The following is a 27,813-nucleotide window of genomic DNA, read 5'->3' as shown; positions in this document are numbered from 1 at the left end:
GGGCGTAACTAGGCTGATGATGATGATGATGATGATGATGATGATGATGATGATGATGATGATGTATACTTAAATTTGTGTACCTGTAGAAATAAATACGCAGATGCATTAAATGTAGATGTTTCTTCAATGATGCACTTTCACCTGATTCAGCTACAGCTATTGTCTGTACACATGCATTTACATGTTCAGGCAAGAGTTTCTTCTGAAAAGCTGGGCTTTGTGGAAGTCTTGCGAGGCTGTACAGAGGAAGGCAAGAGGTCAGAAAGAATGACATGGTTAAAATTAGTAGTTCAGTGTCAACGGCAGCCAATAATATGCAGAGGGATTGGCGTGTTCTGGTGGAGCGTTTACTGTCTGCTCCACTCTGACCAGTATATGCTAGCAATTTTCACACAACTGCTTAGCGGGAACATTAGTGCACTTGCATACAACGTTCTTGCCAGCAGCTGTACGAAGATTGGTGTCCTCCGCTTACAAAGGCGATGGAGCGAAGCATGAGAACTTGTCTATTTGGATTCTCAGTCATTTTGTAGCCTAGCTGATGGTGCGTTGCTCGCGTCTCAGCAAGACGCGCTTATCAAATACGAAACTTATGCAGTTCCCTGCAGTGTCTGAGTGTGGGAAATATGAGCGGAATGTAAGCAGTGCTTTGCTAAAGCTGTCCATCATTTCATAGGACAATAAGTTTAGCGCTGTCTCCTGGTTGCAGAAATGTGAATGGTGCCAGTACAGTAACCAATGTAGTTCTACTGCAGTCGTCGCCTTGACGAGCACTGCACATACACCATTTTGAGGTCACCGTTACCACGGTAAGGAGAAAAACTGCACCAGAAAGAGATGTGGAAACATTCTCTGTTCAAATCGGAGAAATAGACAGTGCTTGCCCCATCGCATGACATTGTAGCCAAAATAGGCGGTGCACAGCCATGGCCGGACGGAATAAGTATTAAGTGTGAAGGCCACGGGTTAGGTGAAAGGTAATGTTTAACCACTTTCGGTGTGCTGACACGATAATTTTGTGCGAAACTATTCCATGAGACATACTGTCTAGGTGGCACCCTTACGTATGACAATCATTTCAAGGTCAAGACATATAACATTCATTTCAAGGTCAAGACATAAATACCTGAAAAAAAAAAATGTTTATTTTCTATCTAAATGTGCAAAACCAATTGAGAATAAGCAAAATCAGCGAAAAGAAATATATTTTACGAAAACTTTTTTAGCATTAAGGAGGCAGAAAACTAAATGGAAGTGGGCTTCGCCCCAAACCACCTATGGCTTTGTTAGAAATTTGTAAGGACAGCTCTCGTCATATCTGAACCATGGTTGTACATTTTATTTGCTTTACATCATGTGTGTGATACCACTGCAGGTGGAGGTCTTGCATTCCTCTGACCATGCTTTCAAAGGAAAGCAAGTCGCGTGCCAAACTTCTTCCTCATTCTGCGTTTCAGCTCTAAGCGTACATATGACACTTGATGCCTGTCATTCAGTGTTGACCGAAAACATTTAGCCACAAATACTTCATGCTCATTACTGAAACTTGGCAAGAAAAATTTCTTCTGGTATGTTGCCTAATGGAAACACTCATCCGTAAGAGTCAGTAATACATATTTGAGTGGTTCATGCCTTCATTCTTATAGGTGACTGCACTATTGTTTATAAGCATATAATTATGCCATATTTCTATTTCTGAAGTTCGAAAAATAAATGCAAGAATATAATCAAGTAGCACGCTTCATGTGAAGATCACTGGCTTGTGAAATGCTGTCTAGGCTCCTTTCATTATGGCTCATCGCAGCGTACATTATGGACTATAGGTGCCTTGACTCTGTTGGGAATTTAATTTAAAACCATGTGACAAGCTACAGCACCGAGGGATGTGGAGGAGAGTTTGCATTCATGCGAGATAGAATGGGTGTAATTTGTAAGCTGGCAGGTTTCGTGGTGTACAGAAATGTCACTATGTCGCCGATGTAAGCCTTCTGTTTGCACTAAGGCGAGACATTGTTCAGGGAATGTGACATGTTTTGTGTCATGAATGAGAAGGGGATTAACCGAGGGGCCCGATTTTTGTAATCGTATCGTAAGAAGCCAACAAATAGACACAAAGGACAACACAGGGGAAATTACTTGTACTTACTAATTGAAGTAAAGAACCAACTTGCCGAATGTGGGGACTGATCCCACGTCTTCGCATTACGCATGCAATGCTCTTACCACTTGAGCCACCACGGCACCATTTACCCTTCTGCTTTCTTGGGTATTTATGTTTTACTACTAGAACTAACCCTGGGAGTCTTAGCCAGCTCCACCACTCGCAAACCTTGGCGGCTGATGTTCCACATCCGCCGCCAACATCGCACACATAATGCAATGATGTGGGATCGTTTTTTCATCCACTTTCATTTCCATTAATTTATAATTTCTTTACTTCAATTAGTAAGTACTAGCAATTTCCCCCATGTTGTCCTTGGTGTCTTTGTTTGTTGACTTCTTATGTTATGTTTTGTCTGGAATTTGTTTCCATCTTGAGTGACTTAACTCCTGGTAGTCACCAAGATGGCAAACTGATGTACCACCTTTTCTTGATTTTTTTTCTTTGGTAAATGTGCAGGCCCTGTATGTCGATTTTAAAATGGCACGCCTTTTCAAGCTTCCGCTACTTCAAGAGCGACAGCACACTGTTGGACTTTGTTGCATGTGTGGCGAAATTTTTTCCCAACCGCAGTGACCTCCATGACACGACATGTGCCAAGCCTAAACCTCTTCTATGGAAAAAAAAACTGAAGTTCTGTCCTTACAGGTTGCAAGCATGGTGTAATGCATTTTATGCGTGGCAAGTTCATATAATGCAAGAAAAATAGTGATACACTATCTTATTAGTGTGCCATATGAAATTGAATTCCGGGGTTTTAAATACTAAAACCACAATTTGATTTTGAGGCACGCTGTAGTCACTCCAGATTAATTTTGGCCAATTGCGTACGTTTCCGCTAAAGCTCCTTCATCAGCTCGAGTTTATGCCTTTACCCATCCGTCAAAACTCCCATCTCGCCTGTGGTTATCGGAATACCAGACACGCTTGGCGCTGCAACAGACATGCTCGCAACGTATGCTGCGTCGATAGCTCTTGCTTGGGGTCGACTGCCGGGTGGCTAGCAGAGAAGCTTCGCTGGCTCGCTCCTGGTCAACTAGAAGTAGACGTCACAACGTGCCATCATGACGCAGAGCCCAGTGAAGGCGGAGCTTAGCACCGCGCACACAGTGAATGAGTTGAGGAGAAAATGCATGGCTATGGAGGAGGGTATCTTGTAATCGTCCGTAGCTCTCCTAATATAAGACGCTGTATCCTACGCGTCTACTAAATTTGTCCGAACTGTTTCGGGGACCCTTTAAATGAACTTAACACTTGCAGAATGTAGTTTTTATGCCAAGGAGAAGCTTGTGTCCTGACACCTCACAATTGATTCTTATGTAGTCACTCACATTCCCCTTTCTTGTTTACTTGCAAGTGCATTAGTGCTGCAACTGGTACAGTGAATGAACTGGTACATTTTATGGCACAGCAAGTGGGGCCCCGTCTGGTATGGATGTCAGAATGGCTCTCATATTTATTTATTTATTTATTTACAATGCCCCTAAAGGCCCTCGAAGGAGGGTATTACATGGGGGGGGGGGGGTCTACAAAAAACAACACAAATGTACATTCAGGTACAGCATACATAAAACGAAAAACATTTACAAGAAATTTTTACCGCTCCACAAGGCAGTGTAGTTATCATATGTGAAATTGAACCAAAAAACAACATACATAAACACGTGAGGAGCAAGCAGCAACTCGCAAAGCATAAAAAAAAAAATATCAAGAACCCACCGCGGTTGCTCAGTGGCTATAGTGTTAGGCTGCTGAGCACGAGGTCGCGGGATCGAATCCTGGCCACGGCGGCCGCATTTCGATGGGGGCGAAATGCGAAAACACCCGTGTACTTAGATTTAGGTGCACGTTAAAGAACCCCAGGTGGTCGAAATTTCCGGAGTCCTCCACTACGGCGTGCCTCATAATCAGAAAGTGGTTTTGGCACGTAAAACCCCAAAATCTAAAAAAATATCAAGAAAACATACTAAATTAGAAAACAACATTTTTAACAGCATGTCACAGTAGTGCAAATTATTTCCTTAAATTTGGCTATGTCAGTTTCCATGGCTATGTATGAGGGTAAATCGTTCCAATCGATGATAGTGCATGGTATGAAGGATTGAGTGAATGTTGATGAGCGACACAAAATTTGTTTCACTTTGTTAGGATGATCGTGGCGAGGAAAGATAATCGGCGGTGACTGAAAAAAATCATGATGAAGTGAGGAGCGGTGGAAACATTTATGAAATAGTGATAAGTGAGAGTGTTTGCGACGAAGGCTCAAGGATTGTAAATTGGCATGTTTCTTTAATAATGTTGAATGTTGAATAATCTGGAAAAAAATTAATCGAGCAGCACGGTTTTGCAGGGCTTCAAGGTTAGAAGCTAGGTATACCTGATGGGGATCCCAAATCGCCGCAGCATATTCAATTTTTTGGCAAATGATTGTGATATATGCCTGTTTTCATACGAGTGGTGGCACTTGCTTGAGGGTTCTTTTAAGCATTCTTGGAGTGCGGTTAGCAGCTGCTAGGGTTAAATTAATATGGTGATACCACGTTAGGTCAGACTGGAAATGAAGGCCAAGATATTTGTAGGAAGTGGAAGACTCGATCATGCTGTTATTGATGAAGTAAGCGTTTTCAATTCGAGACTTTCGGCCATTAAATGTCATTAACTTGGTTTTAGAGATATTAAGCGACATTAGCCATTTGGAGCACCATAAGGTAATTGTATCAAGGTCAGGTTGCAAGCATTAGCAATCGATATCGGAGAAAATTGTGCGGTAAATTACGAGATCATCGGCAAAGAGACGAACCCGGGACGTTACGCATCTGGGTATCATGCTTGTGTGACACTTAGGAGGAAGCCCTGGTCGAAGTAAGGTTTTGGGCTAAGAAAATAACCTGTAAGCTTTATTTCTGCCACTTAAATGCAAAATATAAGTAGGTGGAGGATTAGTTTACAGCGCAGAGGTTGGCATATCCTGGCATAGCTATCAAATCCAAACTAATTGAAATTATTGTGATGGTTGCAAAACTAATAAGTGTTTGAGACCGTAGCATAAAGCACATGCTGATGCTCTCTGTAATTGGTATGATGTTTTTGTACTAATACGATAGCCTAGTTCCCATATCTGCGTAATGCATGTCTGCAGACTTGAATTTTCAATAAAGTTTGTGAATTAAGGCTTGTTGTACAATTTTACGAATATTGCATGAAGTTTTGTGAAAAATTCATTCTGTTCGTTAAGAAAGTTTCACTTTCGATCTATGATGAAACCCTTGGAAGTCTTTTGATTGTGGAAGGACATCAGCGGGGCACTTGAAGCAAGTTTATACAAACAAGTTCCTGAAGCAGGCAAACTTTACAGGGCCATATTACCAAAAAATGAGACTGTGATCTAAGAACAGTGTGTTGCTTGTCAGTCTCTGCTGTTCCCAGTTTGTTGCTACTTGTGTGCTGTGTCTAAATGTAAGTATCATTAATAAAGCCCATACATATCGCACAAAAGGTATATGCTTGGGGCAAGCTTTTAAACATAAACACGTGCTTTCCCCTCAGTATCATATCCAGGAGATTTTTACATATGTAACAGTTCTCAGGTGGGTAGGTACGGTAATGATGAATTTTTATCTCCTGCAGTTAATAGTATATTGATCATTGTTGCTGTTAAAGGTGCCATAAGAATAGCTATTTAGTTGCTCATCTCTTCTTTTCCAGCATCAGGCAAGTTCAGTCACTTCGAGTCCAGCTCTGAAAGTGAGGAAAGTGACGATGATGACCTGCTGCGCTCTGGTTCCGCGTCATCCCATAGTGGTGCAAGTACTGACGGGCGCAGTTCAGACGATGAGCAAAACTCTACACGTGAATCACCACAGTGTAGATTTGCCCAAGATTGTCTAGACAGCTGTCTGAGTGAGTCTACATCTGATTTGCCAGCATTCTCCTCCCCCCGGCATGACGTGACTTCAGAAGCGAGCGCTACTGACTGTGTGCATAAGTCCAGTGATGAACGCACCCCTGGGCATGCTATACAACATGGTTGCAATGTTGACATTGATAATACAACTGCCTGCGCTCAGCTCCAGGCAGGTGGTGACAGCTCGGATACATCTGCCGCAAAGGATCGTTTGGGGTTGATAAGCAGAACGGAAGCAAGTGTCTATGGTGGACACGAAAAGATTAGTGTAGTGCCAAATGAAAATTCTCCAGAGGTGCCCATTGATTGTTCAGGCTTGCAGTCACAAAGTGGCAATGCCAGTCCTGTGAGGCACACAAGAAGGAAAAGTCCAGCCATGGAAGAGTGCCAACAGAAGTATGATGAGGGAAGGCTCACAAATGGTCTCTCTACTGATAGTCGAAGAGCTGTCCACCTTTCTCCAGACCTTGCAAGAGAAGATCGACTAGCACGAGAAAGGCACAGCTCCCGGGAGGGCACACCAGGCAGCACAAGAAGTGTCGACAGCCAAGACCGCTCTACAAGCAGCGTTTTTGAAGCTAGACGCCGAAAGTTTGAGTCTACTGTGCCAGTGAAGCCTGTGGGAGGCAAGATACTGCTGCTCAGGCAGGGCAGGACTGAGGACCAAAGCCCGCACCGTGAAAGCTCCCCTCTATCATCCCCATGTGCTCGGACGAGATCGCGCAGCAGAAGTGCAAGTCCGCCCCTCTTACGTTCCGTGCTGAGTGTCGTGAAGCGAGGTGCATCTGAACTCTTACCAGCAGGTGCTGAGTCCAAGAAGCATAGATCTGGAAGGACAGTGGAAGTCGTAGTGCACAGTGTTGGTAAGTTGGTCCCCTTTTTTTGGGCACAGTTTTTGTGTAAAGCTCTCAGAGCTTCATAATGGTCCTGCAATCTCTCGGGATCATTTATTAATCAGCTAGCTCATTAGGCAAGTTAACCAAAACAAAAATCCATGGACTTGCATTAATTCGAACATGACGGGAGTGGCAAAATACATTGTCCAGCGGGTCAAATTAAGAGGCAGAAAAAAAACACCAAGACACACCACTGACAGACACATTTTGCAGTATTTTCCCAATGAATAATGCCCTTAAGTTATGGTATCTTGCATCATGGGAAAACTGCCTTGCAAAATTTTGTTCGTGATAAATTGTGGCATATCTCTTTGCAGCACTAATATTTAAATGTAATGCAGATCAGTTCAATAGAATCATTCATTTGCCATACAAGTACTAAAACTTCAAGCAATATAAATATTTCTGGAAATGTGATACCGCACTAGGTGTAATGCTACCCTGCCACATGCATGACATGGTACTCGCAAGGAAATGTGCTTTAATAATATAAAATCTGCATTCTTGCGCTGTTTTGATTTAGATGCATGCTTTTGTGTTGTGTGCGCGTGTCAAGCTGAGCCATAAAATGTTCAAAACACCTACAGCCGCCCAGAATGTGTCATGACATGTTGGTGGATATGAAAACACTGATTTATAGTGATACAATCGAGCATGCTGTTCACAATTTAAGCAGTAATTATAATTTTAAATTGGCAGAGTCACGAAAAATGGTAAGTGGTGCGAACTGATCACAAAACTTTGGTGCTTGGGATGTAGTCAATGAGCTTACTGTACATAAGTCGGCTGTTATCGAGAGCACCATACTTATTGTTTAAAATCAGTCTTAATACTACATATGTGTTTGCGCATTATTTTATACATATTACAAAGCAAACAAATTCACGCTAACAAGCGGTGCTACCTTCACAAGTGGCGCTGTAGAGGCGTGGCATCCCTCATTGCATGGCGGCGCACCTTAGTGCTTTCGTATGCACGCGAGTTTGCGAATGCGAGTTCTGTGGTCTTCCTGTGAGATACAAAATGCCATTGACTAACTGTGCTGTAGATGAGTGCCAGCACTCCTATAGCTTTGTTAGATTCAGAAAAGGTGCAGGCGATACCAGAGTGGGCTGCACCCACTCACTGCAAGATTCAACAATGCACTGCACTACGGTGGTGGAACCTTCACTTGTATATAACCAAAGCATTTGGACAGGAAACCATGAAAGCACGTAGCGATTATTGTTCAATACTTAAGAAAAGAAACGGCAGGAACGTCGACTTGATAAACAAAATATTACTTTCTTGCATCTAGAGCTGCACTAATCCCCGCGTATAATCGCTATCGTGCTCACCTATTACTGTTTCCAGCACACCACAATATCCTCACCGCAGATAAAACAATTCTGGTATATATTTTCTTCAGCATTCTCCGCTTTACCGCTATATTTTAGGACACTCTGATCAGTAACCTTTCCATTGCACTAAAAAAAAAAAGGCACCATAAAAATTGGTTATCAGTCCCTTTAAGATTGCATAAGAAGGGCTTTAAAAACCAATAAATATACACTACAGAGCAATGGAAACTGACCCTGGCAACCTTTAACACCCGAACTCTGTTGAATGAGGCTAGCTTAGCAGGACTCTTTAAAGAACCATCAGTCAGTGTTTGGGATATCATTGGCCTTAGTGAGATGACAACTGGTCAGGCTTGTACAGTGCTAACGGCCATGTCCTCTGCTATAGAGGTCTCCCAGATAAGAAGCAATACGGGGTAGGATTCCTAATCCATAAGGACATAACAGGCAACATTGACAAATTCTACAGCATAAATGAGAGGGTAGCAGTAGTCGTAATGAGACTTAATAAAAGGCATTGTTTAAGGTTGTACAAGCCTACGCTCCAACATCCAGTCATGATGATGATGAAGTAGATCAGTTTTTTGAAGATGCTGAATTAGCGATGAGAAAAGTGTAAACTCAGTATGCTGTAGTAATGGGCGACTTCAGTGAAAAAGTGGGGACAAAGCAGGCTGGTGAACAAGCAATTGGCAACTACGGCATCGATTTTAGGAATGCTAGAGGAGAGATGCTGGTAGAATTTGCGGAATGGAATAAGCTGTGAATAATAAACGTTTCTTCATGAAGCGTAGCAACAAAAAGTGGAACTGGAAAAGCCCTAATGGTGAAACAAGAAATCAAATAGATTTCATACTTTCTGCTGATCCCAGCATAGTGAAGGATGTTGAAGTGTTACGTAAAGTGCAGTGACCATAGGTTGGTGAGGTCTAGGATACACCTCAATTTGAAGAGAGGAGTAAAATTGGTCAGGAAGAAACAGGCCAACCTAGATGCAGTAAGGCCAAAAGTAGACCAATTCAGACTGCTACTTGCGAACAAATATGCTGCCTTGTATAAACAGAGAGATGAAGATGACATACAAGTAATGAATAAAACCGTAACTAGGCTGTCTTCAGAGGCAGCAATTGAAGTGGGAGGTAAGGCACCAAGGCAACCAGTAGACAAGCTGTCCCAGTAACAAAGGACCTAATAAAGAAACAAAAAAGAATGAAAGTGTCTAACTCAACAGATAAAATAGAATTCGCAGAACTCTCAAAACTGATCAACAAGGAGAAAATAAAGGATATTCGAAAATTATAGCATGAAAAAGACTGAGGAAGCAGTAAAAAATGGACGCAGCATGAAATTAGTGAGAAGGAAACTTGCCATTGGATAAACCAAAATGCATGCACTGAAAGACAAGCAGGGTAATATCATCAGCAATCTCGAAGGTATAATAAAAGCAGCGGGAGACTCCTATACTGACCTGTACAGTACGCAGAGGAGCCACAATACCTCCATTCAAAGCAGTAATGAACAGATTGCAGAGACTACTTCTATAATTAGTGATGAGGTTAGAAGGGCCTTGCAAGACATGAAACAAGGAGAAGCAGCAGGAGAAGATTGAATATAACGGTCGATTTTATCAAAGATGGAGGAGACAATGCTTGAAAAACTGGCAGCTCTCTACGAAGCGACTATCGACTTCAAGGGTCCCAGAGAACAGGAAGAATGCAAACATTATACTAGTCCACAAAATGGGAGACGTTAAAGAATTGAAAGACTGTAGGCCCTTTAGATTACCGCCAGTATTATATAAAATATTCACCAAAATATTTTCCAATAGAATAAGGGCAACATTGGACTTTAGTCAACCAAGGGTACAGGCTGGCTTAAGGAAGTACTGTACCTGATTAATGATATGGATGTGATACATTGTAACCGAGAAATCCGCAGAGTACAATCAGCTTTTTTATATGGTTTTCATAGATTACGAAAAGGCACTTGATTGAGTAGAGATACAAGCAGTCATAGAGGCTTTAAGTAATCAAGGAGTACAGGCCGCTTACCTAAATATCTGGGACAATATCTACAGAGACTCCACAGCTACCTTAATACTACACAAGTAGGAAGATACCCATAAAGAAAGGGGTCAGACAGGGAGACACAATCTCTCTAATGCTATTCACTGCATGCTTGGAAGAAGTATACAAGCTATTAAACTGGGAAGGATTAAGAGTGAGGATCAACGGCGAATATCTCGGCAACATTCGGTTTGAAGATGACATTGTCCCTTTCAGCAACATTGGGGACAAATTGCAAGAAATGATTCAGTACCTTAACGAAGAAACTTAACAGTGGAGATGAAGATTACATGCAGAAGACAAAAATAATGCTCAATAGGCTGGCAAGAGAACAGGAGTTCAGGGTCGCCAATCAGCCTCTAGAGTCTGTGAAGGAGTATGTTTACCTAGGTCAGTTACTCACAGGGGACCCTGATCATGAAAAGGAAATTTACAGAATAAAAATGGGTTTGGAGCGCATTCGGCAAGCATTGTCAGATCCTGGCTGAAAGCTTACCATCATCACTGAAAAGAAAGGTGTACAATCAATGCATTCTATCGATGCTAACATACGAGGCAGAATCTTTGGGGTTAACAAAGAAGATCGAGTACAAGCTGAGGACCGCGCAAAGAGCGATGGAACGAAGAATGTTAGGCGTAACGTTAAGGGGGAGATAGGAAGAGAGCAGTGTGGATCAGAGAGCAAACGGGGATAGCTGATATGCTAATTGACATTGAAAGGGGAAAAAATGGAGCTGGGCATGTCATGTACTGCATAGGTTGGATAACTGGTGGACCATTAGGGTTACATAATGGGTGCCAAGAGAAGGGAAGTGCAGTCGAGGACGGCAGAAGACTAGGTGGGGCGATGAAATTAGAAAATTAGCTGGCGCTAGTTGGAATCTGTTGACGCAGGACAGGGGTAATGGAGATCGCAGGGAGAGGCCTTCGTCCTGCAGTGGACATAAAATAGGCTGCTGATGAAGATGAGAACAAAGTAAGTTTAGCTGTCTTAGTAAATTGCCCTTCTATACAATGCTATGCGAAGAAAAATGCTCTTATTGTGAGAAGACTCAGTAAGCCAGGAAAGATACAAAAACAAAGGACTGGTAGCAACACCACTTGGAAATGGGGGGGGGGGGGGTGATTACACTTGCTTGCCTTGACATCGTGGATTTGGCTCTGCTTGGACCTAGTTAATTTATTAGTAAAGGACTACATTGTGTTTAAAAGGAGCCAAAGATTTGACTTGAAAATCGGTGGCATCACACTGCCTTACTGTCACTGCCATTCTGAAACAAAACTTAAACAACATGCCCTATACTCTGGAAATTGATGGGGAACTATGCACCAATAGGAAAAGGAACATTTAGTTTGGGATCTAATAATGATTCCTGCAGACATGTAATTTAGGACCTCACTTTCTACTACCTGCAGCATAGTGCTTGTAACGAACAGTCTTTGGGCACTTTCAGATTTCAATGAAAGAATACACATTCAGTGCAGCTATGGTACCTGGGGCTGCTGCTGCTGCTGCTGCTGCTGCTGCTTTTTTTTTTTTAGTGAAACAGAAAGCAACGGTCTGAGTTTCCAATTACACGATGGTAACGCGACGAAATATGTTGTGAAGCATTCATCACAATTTTCCAATCTGCATTGAGGATGTGTGCTCAAGAAACATGCAGTTCATTCCACGCCAAATCATTTGACGCCGAACATGACAGATATCGTTGAAAAAATGTGCACGTGTTTGTTGGAGTTCAAAACGTTCTCCACCTTTTTAAGGTTTGTAACATTTTGCCGACAATTTATTTTTCCTGCCCAGGTGTGAGCTAGAAGGTATCAGTCAATGCCAAAATAACAAATTTTTCCAATGTTTGAACACTTCGAGTGCTTTTGACCTGCAAAACGAGTAAAATTGCAGAGTTTGAATTGTTTTTTTCTCTCTCATTGTGCAATTGAATTCTTCCTTATCTTTTGCGGCGTAGAAGTGCGATGCCCACGTCCAATGCTGGCGTTGCCGCCACTGCTCATCTACTTGGCCGGCACTGTTTCGCCTTTAAGTATATCATGTGGCTTCTTTTCTCCGTAACATTCGGAAAAAAAATATACTCAAAAGTTAGTAAGACTTGTATGTACTTGGCTTTGTATGTTTCCAAGCGACAGGTCACTTAAATTTCAGATTGCGGGAGCTGCAGCAGTAAGGCCAGTTTGTCGACATACGCAGTGGAATTTCATCAGGAGTGCAGCACTAACTTGCACTACAAAACTTGGTCACCCTTTGGTTGTTAACTCTTTGTTGACAAGTGTCGCTTACAGGCAACATACCAGAAAAAAAAATTTTCTTCCCGAGTTTCTGTATTGAGTATGAAGTTTCTGGCTAAATGTCTTTTGCCAACACTGACTGCAAGGCAGCAAGCGTCATTTGTCGGCTTAGAGCAGGAACACAGTACGAGGAAGAAGCTTGGCACATGACTCGCTTTTTTTTTTTAAATGCATGGGCAGAGGAGACAGATCAATGCAAGATCTCCTGCTGCAGTGTCATCCACATGCAGTATATAAAGCAAATAAAATGTACACCTATGGTTTACGTGCTAGAGCTGTCTGTAATAATTCTTAACGAAGCCATAGGGGGCTTAGGCTAAAGCCCATTTCCACTTTTCTGCTGTGGGTTTTTCCCCGTATTTGTCCAAAAGCTTCTGCAAATATTTTTTCTTTTCGCTGATTATGCTTGTTCTCAGGTATATTTTGCATATTTAGATAGAAAATTTTTAAAATTTGTGGGGGACTTATATGTGCTGTCTAATATTAAAGGGTTAAGACCTCAGATTCTTAGAGGTGAGCTTCGCGCTCAGGTGAGATGACCTGATGTTAGAATGCTAGTGGGGTGATGAGTTTGACAGCGTCCCTGCCTTTCAACAAGGAGAAATGCATTAGCTGGGTAGGTGTGGTGGTGTAGGATGAATTTCAGCAGTAGAAAAACACCACAGATTCTGAACAAAATGACAAGTTAAACATTTGCATTGCAAAGTAATTAAGAGATTGGAAATCTATTGGTTTTCAACACCATTTCAAGTGGTAGCAGGTGGTTCAGCAAGCAAGAAGGCTTGCTGAACAAATTTTGCTATGGTATCTAGAGTTGCCAAATGTATTCTTTGTATAGAAGCCACAAGCACAGGCAGTGAATATTTCAGTGCAGCTGGTGACATTCTTCAAGAGCAGAATATATGTCTAAAGGCTGAGTCGTTGCACCAGCTTTTGTTTCTGCAGAAAAGTATGTAGACTTTGGCAGCAGTCAGTGATGTGCGGCTTTGCATTGCCTTGTCTATCATTTTAATGTAAGAATAAAAGGAAACAAGTCCCAAGCATGTCCTTATAGTCGTAAAATAATTCATTAACATGCCAGCTGATTAATTGTGGAATAATCATTCAGAAGTTGTGTGCTACAACAGTGCAACTTGCTACTAGTTCTTGTTTAGTTTTTAATTTCTTGTTCAGTCAAATTCGATTGTCTGCCATAGTTTATCGCATAATTATCCAACATAATTGAATTTAGACTTTCAAGTGTCTATGGTTATAAGTATTTCGAGCCAATGAAGATGCTGGAAAATATTGAAACATAGGTAAAGGGGATGTCCAAAAATAGAAACAAATGCGGAAATTTTTTATCTAGAGAGTATCGACACAGGCTAGCTGGTACATAACTTCAGCCTCTCAAATGGAGACTGATGTTGCTGCAGTAGAATTTATAGCAATATATAAAATAAATTATGGCTATGATTAGTGAGGCATGTTTGAAAGATTTATGGTGCGTTGCAAAGAGATGACATCAGTGCCGGTAGCATAACTGCCTCGTCAAGGCCCTTGAACGCAAGGACCTTGAGCCACTTGCTTTAAATGCTACAGCTGCAACATCAGCCTCCATTGAGAGACTAAAGTTTTGTACCAGCTAGCCTGTGTCAATACTCTATGTATATAGAGGGCGTTTCAGCAAATACTTAAAAAAATTCTTAAAGGTTGCCTGTGGCAGATTGCGCAATTTTAGTTCATGAGGTGGTGTACTCGAAGCGGCAGACACTGCTTGCACAGAAAATTGGAATCCATAATTGACTAAATAATAAAGGTTTACTACTTAACTTTTAGACTAATTACCTTATGGCCCATATTGCAATTTACAAGTTCTAGCCATGGTGGAGGTCGCAAGGTGGTTCCACTTGGAACGAATGCTCAGGATGACACCAGTTTCAAGAGATTAGTTCCCAAACTTTGCGGAGAAATGCATTGGCGTTCCAGTTAATTTTGTGCTTGAATGCAAAAACATTTTATTAAGAAAGTAACTAGTTCGCCAGTGCCTTGCAAACTCCACGGCTAGATTTGCAAATTGCAATATGGGCCATAAAGTAATTAGTCTAAAAGTTAATTAGTGATTTTTTTTTTGTTAATTCATCAAATATGCATTCCACTTTTTCTTTTTTTTTTTTTTTTTTTTTTTTTTTTTTTTTTTTTTTTCAGGTAGTGTCCGCCGCTTCGAGTAGACCACCTCATGAACTAGAATTCTGCTACCTGCCACAGGCAACATTTAAGAAATATTGAAACTGTTCACTGAAACACCCGGTATAATACATGGCACATTTTACAGGGGCTGTATTTAGGCCTCTTTACAACCATGTTACGTCTAGCATTACAAGCGCACTTATCCGTTGACAACTCATGAGAACTTCCTTGGCATTCTTTGGCCATCCCTGGCCCTTGTGCCATTGAACACACATCATCATCATGGTAATGAATTTGTCCCATTCTTTCACAACTGTTTGGAATCCTTTAAAGGGACACTAAAGGCAAATGATAAGTCGACAGAGACTTTTTGAATACCGTTCCAGAAACCTCACAGCGCCCGTTTCCTGCCAAGAAAAGACTTAGTTTGAGAAAATGCATCTGACGGGTCCCAAACCTTTTACAAAATTCAAGTCTCCCGCCACCCAACCGGGGGAGTGGTGACGTTGCATACGCCATCACCACCCTTTGCTGCCATCAGCGAGTAAAACAGCGCCCGACAGACTGCAGCATCAAGCCAAGACAGTGGATTTGCCGCTGCAGCTACTTTTTTGGTCAAGTGGCATAGACCGCTTGGGCATCCCGCGAGATCATATGGAAGTTGAATTTTCTGCTACTTGCAGTTTTTGTGAGTTTCGCAAGTGAGCAAAACAAGTGCAGCACTACGCGATAACGAAACTGCTGAAACTCAAAAGCATGAGTGACACAGGCTCGAGCGAAAACAAAGCCTTTCGACAGCCCGCGTCGTTGTCAAGTGTAATTTTAATGAGTTCTTTTTTCTAAAAGTGAAGCAGAACTGGACAAGTAGCATTTTATTTTGTCTTATAATGAAATACAATAATGTTTTATGCAGCGATCGGTTGAGTACAAGTGACAAAATTTAACTGAGGAGGGCTTTCATCGTTGGGCAAGTACTTGAATGTCCTGGGGGAGTCTCTAATCATGTCCTGCATTTACATTCTCGATTATTAGGGTTCTGTTAGCGATAATATTGATGCTTTAGAGATTATCGAGCACTAATTTACCACTTTAGCTCAACTTAATATTTGCCTTTAGTGTCCCTTTAATCTGTTTTTCTTTTTTTTTTTTTTTTTTTTTTAAACGTTTTGTCATGTTAAATGATGCAACCTTTATGTCATTGCTTTGTGTCAAACGCAATGCCTTGAATATGCATTGAAGGTGATATATCCCTAAACGTAATTGAGAATACATCCCTGGCTGATACTTCACTATTCCTGTGTGTTAGTCTAGAAGAATCCTTGAGTTTCTTTTGGCATTCACAGCAGTCTTGTTTTCAATAGGCGAAGAGTCCACAGATGCAAGTGAGCGTATTGGCAACAGCAGCAGCAAGCTGCCCGTCCACCTAAGGCTCGGCGATGCCAGCACAGCTTCCTCAACAAGAAAGAAAAAGAGCAAACGGAAACGGTCTTCACATGACTCGGCAGCATACAGTGTCAAGCGGAAGCATGCCAAGGCAAGAGGCCTCGACTCAGACGTGCGACGTGCCTGGCTGGGCCCTGACCAGCGCTGTCGTCGTAAGCGCGTGCCATCTGCCCTCAGTGATGGTGCTCCCTGACACCCCTAGGAAGAGGTGTCCACGCAGGTAAAGTGCCCTCTCCGTGCATTGCTTGCTTTCTGCACGAGTTGTTTCTAGTTGATTGCACGTGTGGCATAGTGTTTAGGGGGAACACCAGACATATTGTATGTTTTTCCCTTCATGGTAATCCTATCCTCCCCACTCCCTCTACACCCCAGCTGCTTTTTTTTTTTTTTTTTTTTTTGGTGGAATGCGACTGTTGTGCACTAAAATTGCTAGTGCCAATAAAAAGCGTTGATAGCAGCCTTGGTGCCCCTATACAGCGCCAAGTATTTTGTGGTATCAGACTCACCAAATTGGCCATAGTCTAATTGTTAAAAAACAGGCCAGAGTGCAAATAATGTGCCTAGACAATTGATATGCAATGAAGCATATGCATAGTATAAACTGAAGAATTTTATGGGGTTTATGTACACGTGCGGTGCAGCCAAGCTGCCCTCATAACGACCCTGCATTGTTGCTCCATGTTTTGCAGTGAGGATTAACGTTTGAGGGTCGTCACAGAAGTGGCAGAAGTGCTGTGTAGTTACATGGTGCATTGGTGCACCTGTGTTGTATATAGTTGTAATCATGAACCATCAATTACCTATCTGAAAAAAGTTCAGTCTTTTGGGACAATATAGTTTATATTCTTTCAAGAGTAAGGCATGAGAGTTATTTACCATGCTGGCCACTTCTTTACAAAGTGCACCATCTTTAATTTTGTGATCTGTACACAAATTTGGCATGCCGTTTTACAGTGTGCCTTTTGTGAGTATGTGTTCACTTTTTCCACTTTTGTTTAGTGTTGCTGCTATGTTTAGTGCATCAAAAGGGAAAGCGTCAGTGCGTATTGGAAGTAGCATTCTTGATGACATCTTTTTCTCACAGCAGGTTGTGTGTCGCCGATTAAAGTACTTAAGAGGTCTGGCTCATCCCCACAATGACTCGTCTTGCACTGTTGTGTGATGAAAAAAACTATTCCTGAGCTGAAACTGACTCTGACGAACACACACTGTGGCTGCCTGCTTGGACTCTGTTTTTGATCTTGTTATGCTGTACAAAGCTGTTAGTGTTTGGTGTGACATGGCAATGTAATTTCATCTTGTGTAACTTTTGGAAGCATTGATTCATTGTATGCGCAGTATGGGAGAAATATCTAGCAAAGAGCATTTCAAAGCACTTCTTTTTTCCTCTCTTGCATGAGTCTTTGTATAGTGCACAATGTGCAAAAGGTGTTAGTCTTTGCTAATTTTCTGTATAAGAAAACTTACCTGGCTGTCTTATTTTCATACTGGGCAAACTGCTTCATGCTGCTGTTTCTTACTAAATCAGTTCCGTTGCTTGAAATTAATTGTGACAACCATCTGGGTGTCGGGTGGCAGTGCTACTTAACCATATCAAGTTATAGCTCAGTGAAATTCTTTGTGGCATGGCTGTATGTTGGGCTATTTTGTGTTGATCACTGCCTAACTAGTTCAGCTTTTGATTTTCTGTGTTGAGCCAAAATGTGTAAATAGGAGTAGTTTTCAAACGTACCAGAAAGACTGTCACAAGAGTAATTTAGACACTGATTTTCAGTGTAGTCTACATTTGCTTCTGTGTATGATTTTAGGTGACTTGTTTACTTGTTTCTCACACTCAAGGAAGGATTTCTTATCTTGTGCTCATGTAATAGTCTAAACTGTTTTTTTATGCTGTTACAGATTTGCATAATGCATGAACCACACTGTTAAGCATTTGCGTGGATAGGTTGCGCTGTGTTTTTACATGTTGCTCCAGTTGCCAAGCTTTCAGTTTCTTTTTTTTTTTTTTTGCCCTATTGCTCTATTTTATTCTCATCTTTTCTTTATTTTCTGTTATAGGCCCCTTTACAAGCTGCTGTTTTAGTTTTTTGACATTTTTACTTTGCTTGTACACAATTATGCATTCTTTAGCCTTGCCTAATGTACTTAGTGGACTCATGCTGTGATTAAATTTCAGAACGGTTGGTTGGCTTTGTTATCCAGACTGTTGCAGCAAAATTGTTATTTCTCTGGTTATGGTCACTGTAAGCACCATTTAAGAAACTGCACTGTGAAGCTGCTGTATTTTGCTTTTTGCACCAAACTTTTTGTCTTGGGTAGGATTTTTGTAATTATTGTTTAAGTAGCATTGACTGGTGCATGCTTTTCTTTTGGATAAATGTGCCTGCCATGTTTTCCTTGCATTTATATACTGCACAGGTGCCACTCTCCTTGGAAGTTGTCAGTGATGTTTGTTTTCTCTCTCTCCTCTCCCCCCCTGATGGCATTGTGTTAGTGCTTGGTGCCTTTGTATTTTATTGCAGGCAGAGAGAACTCGGTACTAATAGGCAAGGGGCTTTTTAACGTAGCCTTCTTTTCTTTTTTTTTGAATGGTGGTCATTTACATTTATAATCTGCATATTTACCAGGTTTCATTGCATGCGTAAGACTAGTGTTTTGGTATTATCTCGTTTGTCCTGGATATGTGCTGTTTTGTTATTCTTTTGCTTTTGTTTCATATGCACAAGTGGAAAGCACTAAAGCAAATGTAAAGCAGGGCTGTTAGAATCAAATGCTTTATAAATCTACCAAAATTCAACAAAGATATTCAGTTTATTCATCCAATGCTTTGCAGTCTAATTGGCATTAACTTTATGCATTCGTCCTTAAAGACAACCAGAGGCCCTCTTTAAAAGCATACTGCCTATTTCTTCAGCAACATTGTTTCCACATTACTTTGGCAAACTTAGCATATACATATACCCAGTGTCTTTAGTAAAAGTGTGGTGTTTGTGACGGAGAATGCATGCTTTTGCATGTTTTGTTTGTAATATTTTTGGCGGTGTAATGTAACTTTCTTTTTCCAAGTTGTTACTGCCCAAATTATAATTAGGCAGTATACTTTTATCTTGTACAGTTTGTTTGAAACATCCCTCTTGCATCTATTTCTCCTGTTGTGCTGCTGAACGGGCGTGACAGTTCTCTAGTCAGCAAGTTCTAAACTCACCTTTTCTGCATTGTTTTTCCATGTCTCCGAGTGCGTGCATATGCCTGTGTGTGTCTGCGTGCTTGTGTGTGTGTGTGTGTAAAGCACACTTACTCATGGCTATTCAGCTGGTGCTGAACTCGTGTCATGTGCTGCACACTTTTGGACAGTTCATGATTTACATTGCAGTTTGCTGCGGTGTTTCTTGCTACCATTTTGGTCATACTCTTATGCACCTTTGGACAATTCCATGTTTTCCTTTGTGTTGCAGCTGGCTGCGATGGTGTTTATTGCCACCTTTATTTGGTCATGCTTGTATTTGTATATTGTCAGCGTTCTCACTAGGCCAGGTACACGTTTCCACGAGGCCCGGGAACATCACAAGATGCCACTGTTACCTGGCAACTGCAAGCCATCAGGAAGCTGGATGATTGAGCTGCATGTCTGCTGCACTGTTCTCATTATGAGAAACCTCATGTGCTTCATAATGAGCTACCTTCAACTGAAAGCCCTTATGTAAAGTCAAGAAATAAAAAAAAAAGCCTACCCACCAGACTACCTCCTCCAAGCCCACCTGCCTTTCCCTCTCCCCTCTGAAAAGAATAGTGGAGAGTATCATAAATTCGCACAAAATAACTTCTCCTGTGTTAAACAGAGCTTTCAGGTCATCCTCTGTGAATAATTTCCTGTAAATAGCCATGTACAGAAAATGGGGAGAAAAAAATGAATAAACACTATTTTTTATTGCTTTGACAACTTCTGCCTTTTCTCTCTTTCTTTTTTTTTTTCAATTGACACAAATGCACAATTGACAATTGGCACAAGAATTAGCAAGGTAGGATATGTGGTATTGCATGTGTTGAGGTTCCAGCAAGTGAGCTCGAGTATGCTTCCGCGCATTATTCAAAGGTAGGTGCTACAGCAAGAAGTGCCTGTGCTAGCAGTTGACAAGCTTCCTTTGACACTGAACAGAAAGAAATTGAAGAGTGGCAGGTAAATCGGAGAACTGCATGCAAATTTCTTGTGCTCGTGCCAGCTGTGCGATTAAAAACCTCGGGTAAACAAAACTAATGCAGAGCCCTCCACTACCTTGTGCCCTGTGGCCATGGTGTTACTTATGGACGTGAAAACCCATGGATCGATTGTAATTGTAATGCTAAAATGCAATGAGGTTATCAGTTCTACTTTCAAGAGCAGCGTTTGCTTCTGGCAAGTGCACACGTTTTTGGATCAAAAATTAAGCAGATTTCGACATATATACAAAGGGGTGCTGTAACACTTAAAGGGACACTAAAGGTTACTATGAAGTCAAGTTAGTGATAAAGCGATGCTCTAGAACGTCTAAGGCGTCAATATAATCGCGAACAGAGCTTTAGTAACCGAGAAATTGAGGTAAATGCATGACACAATTTGAGACCCCGCGACATTCCGGTACTAGCCCGATGACGAAGGCACTCCTCATCATAATTTATGTCACTAGTACTCAACTACTCTTATTAAAAAGATCATTTCACTAGGTTACAAGACAGAAGAAAATGCTACTTGTCTACTTTATTCAATTCTAAGAAAAAACATTTTGACGTTACCCTTCAGTAGTATGGGAGGTCGAAAGGTTTAGTTTTCGCTCGACTCGGCGCCGCGCGCGCTTTGAAGTTTCAGTTGTTTCGTTATCGCGTCGTGCTGCGCTGCTTCTGCTGGCTCGCGAAACTTGCATTTGGGACAAGCAGCGAGAATGCCACGCCCATGTGATGTCGTGGGATGCGCGAGCGGTCCGCGGAACTTGGCCGAGGGCACTTGCAGCGGCGAATCCAACATTACTTATCACTGTGTGCCAACGAGTGAACGTCTCCGTTCGAAGTGGATTAGTGCCGTACCTCTGCCACAGCACATTGGCAAAGAGTCGAAAATCGCATAGTATGCTCGCTGCACTTCCGTCCGGAGGATTACGAGTTCAACGCCGACTTACTGAAGTCGTGTGCAGTGTCTTTCAAAGCAACGCTTTCCCGTAGCGCTGTTCCGTCAGTCTTGCCTGCAATTTCCGAAGCGCAAGAACAACTGCAGGTCGAAGACGCGGGGCGGTGAGTGCGACATTTGGTTTTCACGAAGGAAAAGCTACAAATGTGCGATTATGTACAGTCATGACATACAGTTGCCATCGTAGTAGTACGCAACCACGCCGGCAGCGCGAACCCTCAGCAGCAGGTCACGTTCACCAATGCTTAATCGCTGAAGTCGAGCCCAGCGTAGCGAGCCGATGTGTCGTTGTCAGGGTCGTCCATTGCAACGAGCGTCGAAGTTGGCGTCATAAAATAAAAGAACCAGCTTATCGTCGCGCGCTTTTTCTTCCTCTAGCGACCATAGTTCCGCTTTCACGCTGCTGTCAGCTGTTTCTGGCCGCGCGTTTTGGCCGGCGCTGGGTGCACGCACGTGGCAGCACAGAACACCTATACAAACTTAGAGAAGGGAAACTGTACCTTCCACAGTGCTACGGAAATAAGCGTAGCGGTGGCGTCGTGAACTAAAGTATGTGACCACGGGTGGCGCTGTACAACAGGAAACGGACAGGCTAGCAATGCAGGCAATCAAATTAAAGCTTCAAGCATGGGCAGAAAATAATGGCATTTTGGGAGAGCTTCAGAATGGCTTTAGAATAGGTAGGCGTTTGGATGATAACTTGTTTGTTCTTACTCAGTGTATTGAAATATCAAAAGCAGAAAGCAGACCGTTGTATGTGGCCTTTTTGGACATTACAGGAGCATACGACAACGTAGACCGCAGCATTTTGTGGGATATTCTGGAAGGGGAAGGCTTAGGTAACGATTGTATACAGCTTTTCAGAGAGATTTACCTAGAAAATACTGTTTGCGTTGAATGGGAAGGGAGGAGGAGCGCGGAGAAAGTTCATATCAACAAGGGACTGAGGCAGGGGTGCCCTTTATCTCCGCTGCTGTTTATGATGTACATGGTGAGGATGGAGAGGGCGCTAGAAGGAAGTAATATCGGGTTCAATCTATCATACAAACAGGCAGGTACAGTAATAGAGCAGCAACTCCCAGGTTTATTTTATGCGGACGACATTGTGTTGCTCGCAAACAAGCAAAGTGATTTGCAACGTCTGGCTAATATCTGTGGACAGGAAGCCAACAATTTAGGTTTGAAATTTAGTGTTAGAAAATCAGGTGTTATTGTATTCAATGATAACAGTGAACAGACAGTGGAGATACAGGGCCAAGAAATACCTCGGGTAACAGAATATAAATACCTTGGTATATGGATAAACGAAGGCAACGGATATATGGAAACACAGGAAAAAACCATAACAGTCAAGGGGAAGAGAAATGCAGCCATAATGAAGCACAGAGCGCTATGGGGATACAATAGGTACGAGGTCCTCCGAGGTATGTGGAAAGGGGTAATGGTTCCAGGACTTACTTTTGGAAATGCGGTTGTTTGCTTTAAATCAGGGGTACAATCAGGACTCGACGGGAACCAAAGGTCAGTGGGTCGCCTCGCATTGGGCGCTCACGGGAAGACTACAAATGAAGCTGTGCAAGGGGATATGGGCTGGACTAGTTTTGAAGTGAGGGAAGCTCGCAGTAAAATTGAGTATGAAGAACGGCTGAGGAATATGGAGGAAAGTAAATGGGCTGGGAGAGTGTTCAGGTATCTGTACAGGCAAAACATTGATTCACAGTGGAGGAAAAGAACTAGGAAGCTTACCAGCAAGTATGCGGCCTGTGGGGTGGGCAACACAGCAACAAAGAAGGTCAAGCGGAAAGTCAGAGAGGCTGAATTAATCTCATGGGTGGCGGCAATGGAAAAGAAACCTGCCATGAGTAACTACTTAAGGGGAAAAAACGAAATTAGGAAAGAAACCATTTATGATAACTCAAAGGGAAGCTCATTACTTTTCGAAGCGAGATCGGGATGCCTTAGAACACGCACCTATAAAGCGAGATATAAGAAGGAAGAAGAAGCATGTGCTTGCTGCGGTAAAGCTAGGGAAACGACGGAGCATATTTTATTAGACTGTGAAGACGTCTATCCAGCGGTCGATTTAGGCACCACTGGCCTCCTTGAAGCCCTTGGGTTCAGCGGGAGCAGTGGTAAAGCAAACAGGTCCGCAATAGACATCAGTAAGAGGCGATTGGAGGATTGGTGGAAGAAAAGTAGGGAAACGACAAAAGACGGAGACGTACAAAAGCACAGTTCGCAATAGGGTATCAGAAAATTTGGACGTGGTAGTTCATAGTGTCTTTTTTTTTGTTTCTCATTGATTAACCAAGGTAGGATATTAGGCAGCATAGTAGCAAGAGTTTGGTGGCGCAAGCCACCGCCCCGTTCCAAAGGGGACACTCATAACATCCATCCATCCATCCGGAAACGGGGTTTTGCACAGTATGGTCGCTTGACCTACTGGGTTCTGGCTGATGCGCATCGATCGTGCTCCCGCCAGTTAGGTTGCTGTGTGGCAAACGTAGCGCCTACATATGTATGTAGGCGCTACGTTTGCCACACAGCAACCAAACTGGCGGGAGCACGATCAAGGCGCAGCAGAATATATGTAGCGCTGAGTCATATCGAGTTAAGGCACACTCTGAACTGACTTTTAAGGGCATCCCGAGCGGTTTTTCGTTTATTACGCCGCCGTTACCCCAAGTTGTGCCGCCGCGCTCCAGCTGTTGCATTTCGTGTAGGGCTACTGACAGAGTGCGGTTTCCAGGTGGCACGATGGCCTCGACTGGAATAAACGCACACACCAAAGATTGAGTAAGCTTGAAAATATTTTATTTGCATTTTACAAGTGCAACAAAAAGCACACGTCTACGGATCCACACAAACGCGGTTACATAGTCAAGAACATAGTCAAGAAATGGCTCATTAATAAGGGTAGCACAGACGCACAAGAAAGAAGACCTAAGCTACAAAACGTACAGTCGGCTGCTAAACATAACTTCCCTGTCACCGCGTGTCACTTTTATACAGCATCTTTAGAGCACTACCAGGCCGGGTAATTTGGCGAAAAGAACGCAACAGCTTACGGCCGTCAGCTGCCTCTTCCTTACGGGTGTCATAATTATCGTAATCTCCGCATCAACGTCGTGCAAGTCCGCATACAGGTATCTGTATCTGAACCACATGTGCCAGCTTAATACATGTGTAGTGAAATTATGATAACCACTGCGTCTTATCAAACGTATTGGTTTTGCAAATGCGCATTACAGCGGACGGAACGACATACTGTAAGTGAAGCACAAGAGAACAAGGACAAAAGGAGGATGCAACACTTGAAGAAGTGAAGAATTAGTAGGCGTACAGCAAACAAGCGATGACGGAGAACGCACAATGATGCATCGGGTGTTCTGTGACATCGGTTTGCGTACTTACGGTGTTATGGAGATCAACGGCATAAAAACGTACCTTCAAGCGTATTCCGTCAACCTCCGCCGCATTCATTATGATAATCAACGCCTAAACAAAATGAGGCACTATTTTTTGCCAAGAGTAGACCTCTTTACAGCAAGTCTGTGTAATGACTCGCAGACGAAACCAGCATGCTTTCGAAAATGTTTTACCGCCGTAGTATTCGAACGCCAACGGCCAGGAAACACATCGATACCAATAGGCTGTCGGCTGTCGGTGGTTAATCAAGTACAAAAACCTTGACGCTATAACTAAAAAGCAACTTCAACAATCAAATTAAAAAAAAAATCAACTGCCTATTTGCCTGAGGTAAAAAAACATCCTTAGACACCTCGATTGTTCATGTCAATGGTTTGTGTAAATTAAAAAAATCAGCATGTTCAGCGCCCCTAGCAGAGAAAGCACCAATTAAAGTATTCGACCAAATTACAGTAGCTCCACTTGCACGCTTACGCTGAAACGCGCCTCGATTGATTTTTCGCCCTCTGTGGCCATTTGTTGAACTTGAGAGTGTGCGGGGCCTGGTGGCAGCAGACGACCCCAAGTGGGGTTCGCTGCTGCCACGCATGATGACGTCACAAAAAAAAAGTTTAATATAAGAGACATGAAACGCTAATATTTTGGTTTTATTGTTAATTATACTGCGTTTAAATAGATAAGTTGTTTTACTTGACGCCGTGTTTTAAAATCGAAAATGACTGTCGGCGTTTACACGCGCGTGCACGCAGTGGGGAATCGCTGTGGTTCCTAGTGGCCGTGTTGTGCGTGCTTAGTACTGTGTAGGATCTGCTAGTACGAATAACGTTGCTGTTACGAAGATAGGCAAGCTTTCAAGGAACTGTACTGTATCCATGAAGTGGCACTACATATCGCCTGCTATCGATTGGGGGTTTCGAAGAGTCGTGGTGGCACTGCGCCGCCGACTGCATGGTGCCGGCACAGATAATTCGTGTATTGCGGCGTGTGTTGCTCGTTTTAGTTGTGAGTGCGTCTTCTGATAAAACTGGATGCCATTTTGCGCTTAAACACTACGTAGAGACATTGCTCACGATCCACTGCTCGAAAATGCATAAGTCGCACACCAGTATGCATTGACGGTCGATATAGCATGCATATATACGTTTCCTCGCTATCTTTCTGTAACCAAGGGACCTTGCAAAATAGGAAAGCATTTTGTCGATGAACAAATTTCAATCATGCATTTCGTGCCTCTTTGGGCACGCAGAATCGTAGTAATTCGGGCAAGCCCACGGTCAGATACCGTGAGAATTGTGCACAAAATACAAGTACCATACGGGTAAGGAGTGGATGACACCACCATCATCCGTCTGTTTTCTGCGCAACTAATATGAATTGTGACCATTTGGCCCATATTTCAGTTCTGGTGTCAGCAAGTGTTCGTGACGAATTTTGAAGTGCGTGACATGTATACATCACAGTTGACTGCAGTGTAGGTTGCTATTAGGTTTTCGTGCACTGAGACAGAAAATTACTTGTAGAAGAGATACTGATGCGATGGCTTTTTCTTTTTTTTGGAATAGTGATTGTCATTATATAACATGAATGAGAATAATGCAATACCACTTCACTCTCTGCGCGTGTAAACCTAGTTTTAATATTTTCCGAGCGTGATATATATATGTCATCGTACCTTCTGTCGTAAATTATTTTCTGTGAATGATACCCATTCATCAGCCATGTCTTCATTAAATTTGCAGTATTTGGGGTTAATAAACATTTAACCCTTGAAAACAAGTCTTATTTGTTGTCCTTTCAACTTTACAACGTCGAATATTAGAACACAAATGCAAGAAAAGAGATATACACTGAGGTAGTGTTTGTCATCTTTCTTGTTTTTTTTATTGTTCTGCACAATGTTTTCTTAATTATCACGCAAGACCAACTAGCCGGTTCTCATAGAGCATGCTTAGCTGCAACGAAATATTAAAAAAAAAGTTATTGAGCCCTTTGATGAACAACTTCTGCTATAAGAAAAAGAAAGGGGAAAGAAAGAAGGAAAATTTCATCTATAAAGTGACCTCTCTCAATGTAATTAGAAAGTAGGATTCAGGTACTGAATTAATTGCATCAAAATCATATTTTTCTGGTACACAAGCAAGTGTTCATTGCCAGACCTGTCTGTAATTCACATATTTCCTGCATGACATATACCACAATGACGTGGTCACTCAGACAGTGTATGTGCATTAAATACAATGTTAAGGCTATTACACAGCAGTAAATATTAAGAATGACCTCTGTTATCATTATGTGGCACATTGTACTCATACTTCTAAAATGTGTAATCACTAATAAAGTTAAAAAATGGCCAGGCTTAGCTTGGTTAAGCCAAGAAAGCGTTGCATATTGTGTTGGGGCCCAGCTTTTCCTCCGGCTGTCGTGACGTCACGTCACGTGGTTGCGCTAAAGGTCAATGGTGGCTGCCCGGCCGCGCCCAAGGGCTGAACTGAGTGATTGCAATATGCAATGCATAAAACTCTAGTGTAGGGGTATGAGCCACCATAGTGGTTCATACCCCCAATGGTGGCTGCCCGGCCGCGCCCAAGGGCTCAACTGAGTGATTGCAACATGCAACGCATAAAAGAAAGAAAAGTATAATCCACATCTGGCAGTGCTCCTAGTGATCTTAAAGGGGCCCTCAAACCATTTTCCAACGAATCATAGGATGGCCTCATTATTAAAGGACATATCAGGAATCTCTTGCCACAAAATTTGTTCAAATCCTTCACATATTAGTGGAGTTAACGCATCGATACATGGCTTTCTCTCTCTTTTCATCTCGGCTAGCAAGCTGGAAGCTACACAGAGAAGAAGCCTAGAGGAAAAAGCCGTGCCCTAAAGTTGAGTGTCTCAGTAGTGAAAGGGCTTGCTGTGGCACCCCATAGCGGCTGCCCTAGT

At 42.4% G+C, this 27,813-nt stretch overlaps 1 protein-coding gene across 5 annotated transcripts in view; it reads left to right on the top strand.

The window, feature by feature from the left end:
- The window catches only part of LOC142578571 (uncharacterized), a 38,935-nt gene extending 18,709 nt beyond the window's left edge, over positions 1 to 20,226 (top strand). For 3 of the 5 annotated variants that reach the window (XM_075687954.1, XM_075687967.1, XM_075687973.1), the window contains exons 5-6: positions 5,870 to 6,931; positions 16,205 to 20,226. In XM_075687954.1, the coding sequence (XP_075544069.1) occupies positions 5,870 to 6,931; positions 16,205 to 16,479 (1,337 nt within the window). In that variant the 3' untranslated portion in view covers positions 16,480 to 20,226. The remainder of the gene's footprint in view (positions 1 to 5,869; positions 6,932 to 16,204) is intronic. The other 2 variants (XM_075687959.1, XM_075687958.1) reach the window with 2 other exon arrangements.
- The last annotated feature ends 7,587 nt before the right edge of the window (positions 20,227 to 27,813 follow it).

The sequence above is a fragment of the Dermacentor variabilis genome, chromosome 1 (assembly GCF_050947875.1).
Source record: "Dermacentor variabilis isolate Ectoservices chromosome 1, ASM5094787v1, whole genome shotgun sequence".
In the NCBI taxonomy this organism is placed as follows: domain Eukaryota; kingdom Metazoa; phylum Arthropoda; class Arachnida; order Ixodida; family Ixodidae; genus Dermacentor; species Dermacentor variabilis.
The sequence above is the reverse complement of the archived record's forward strand: the minus strand, read 5'-3'. Positions and strand labels throughout refer to the sequence as shown.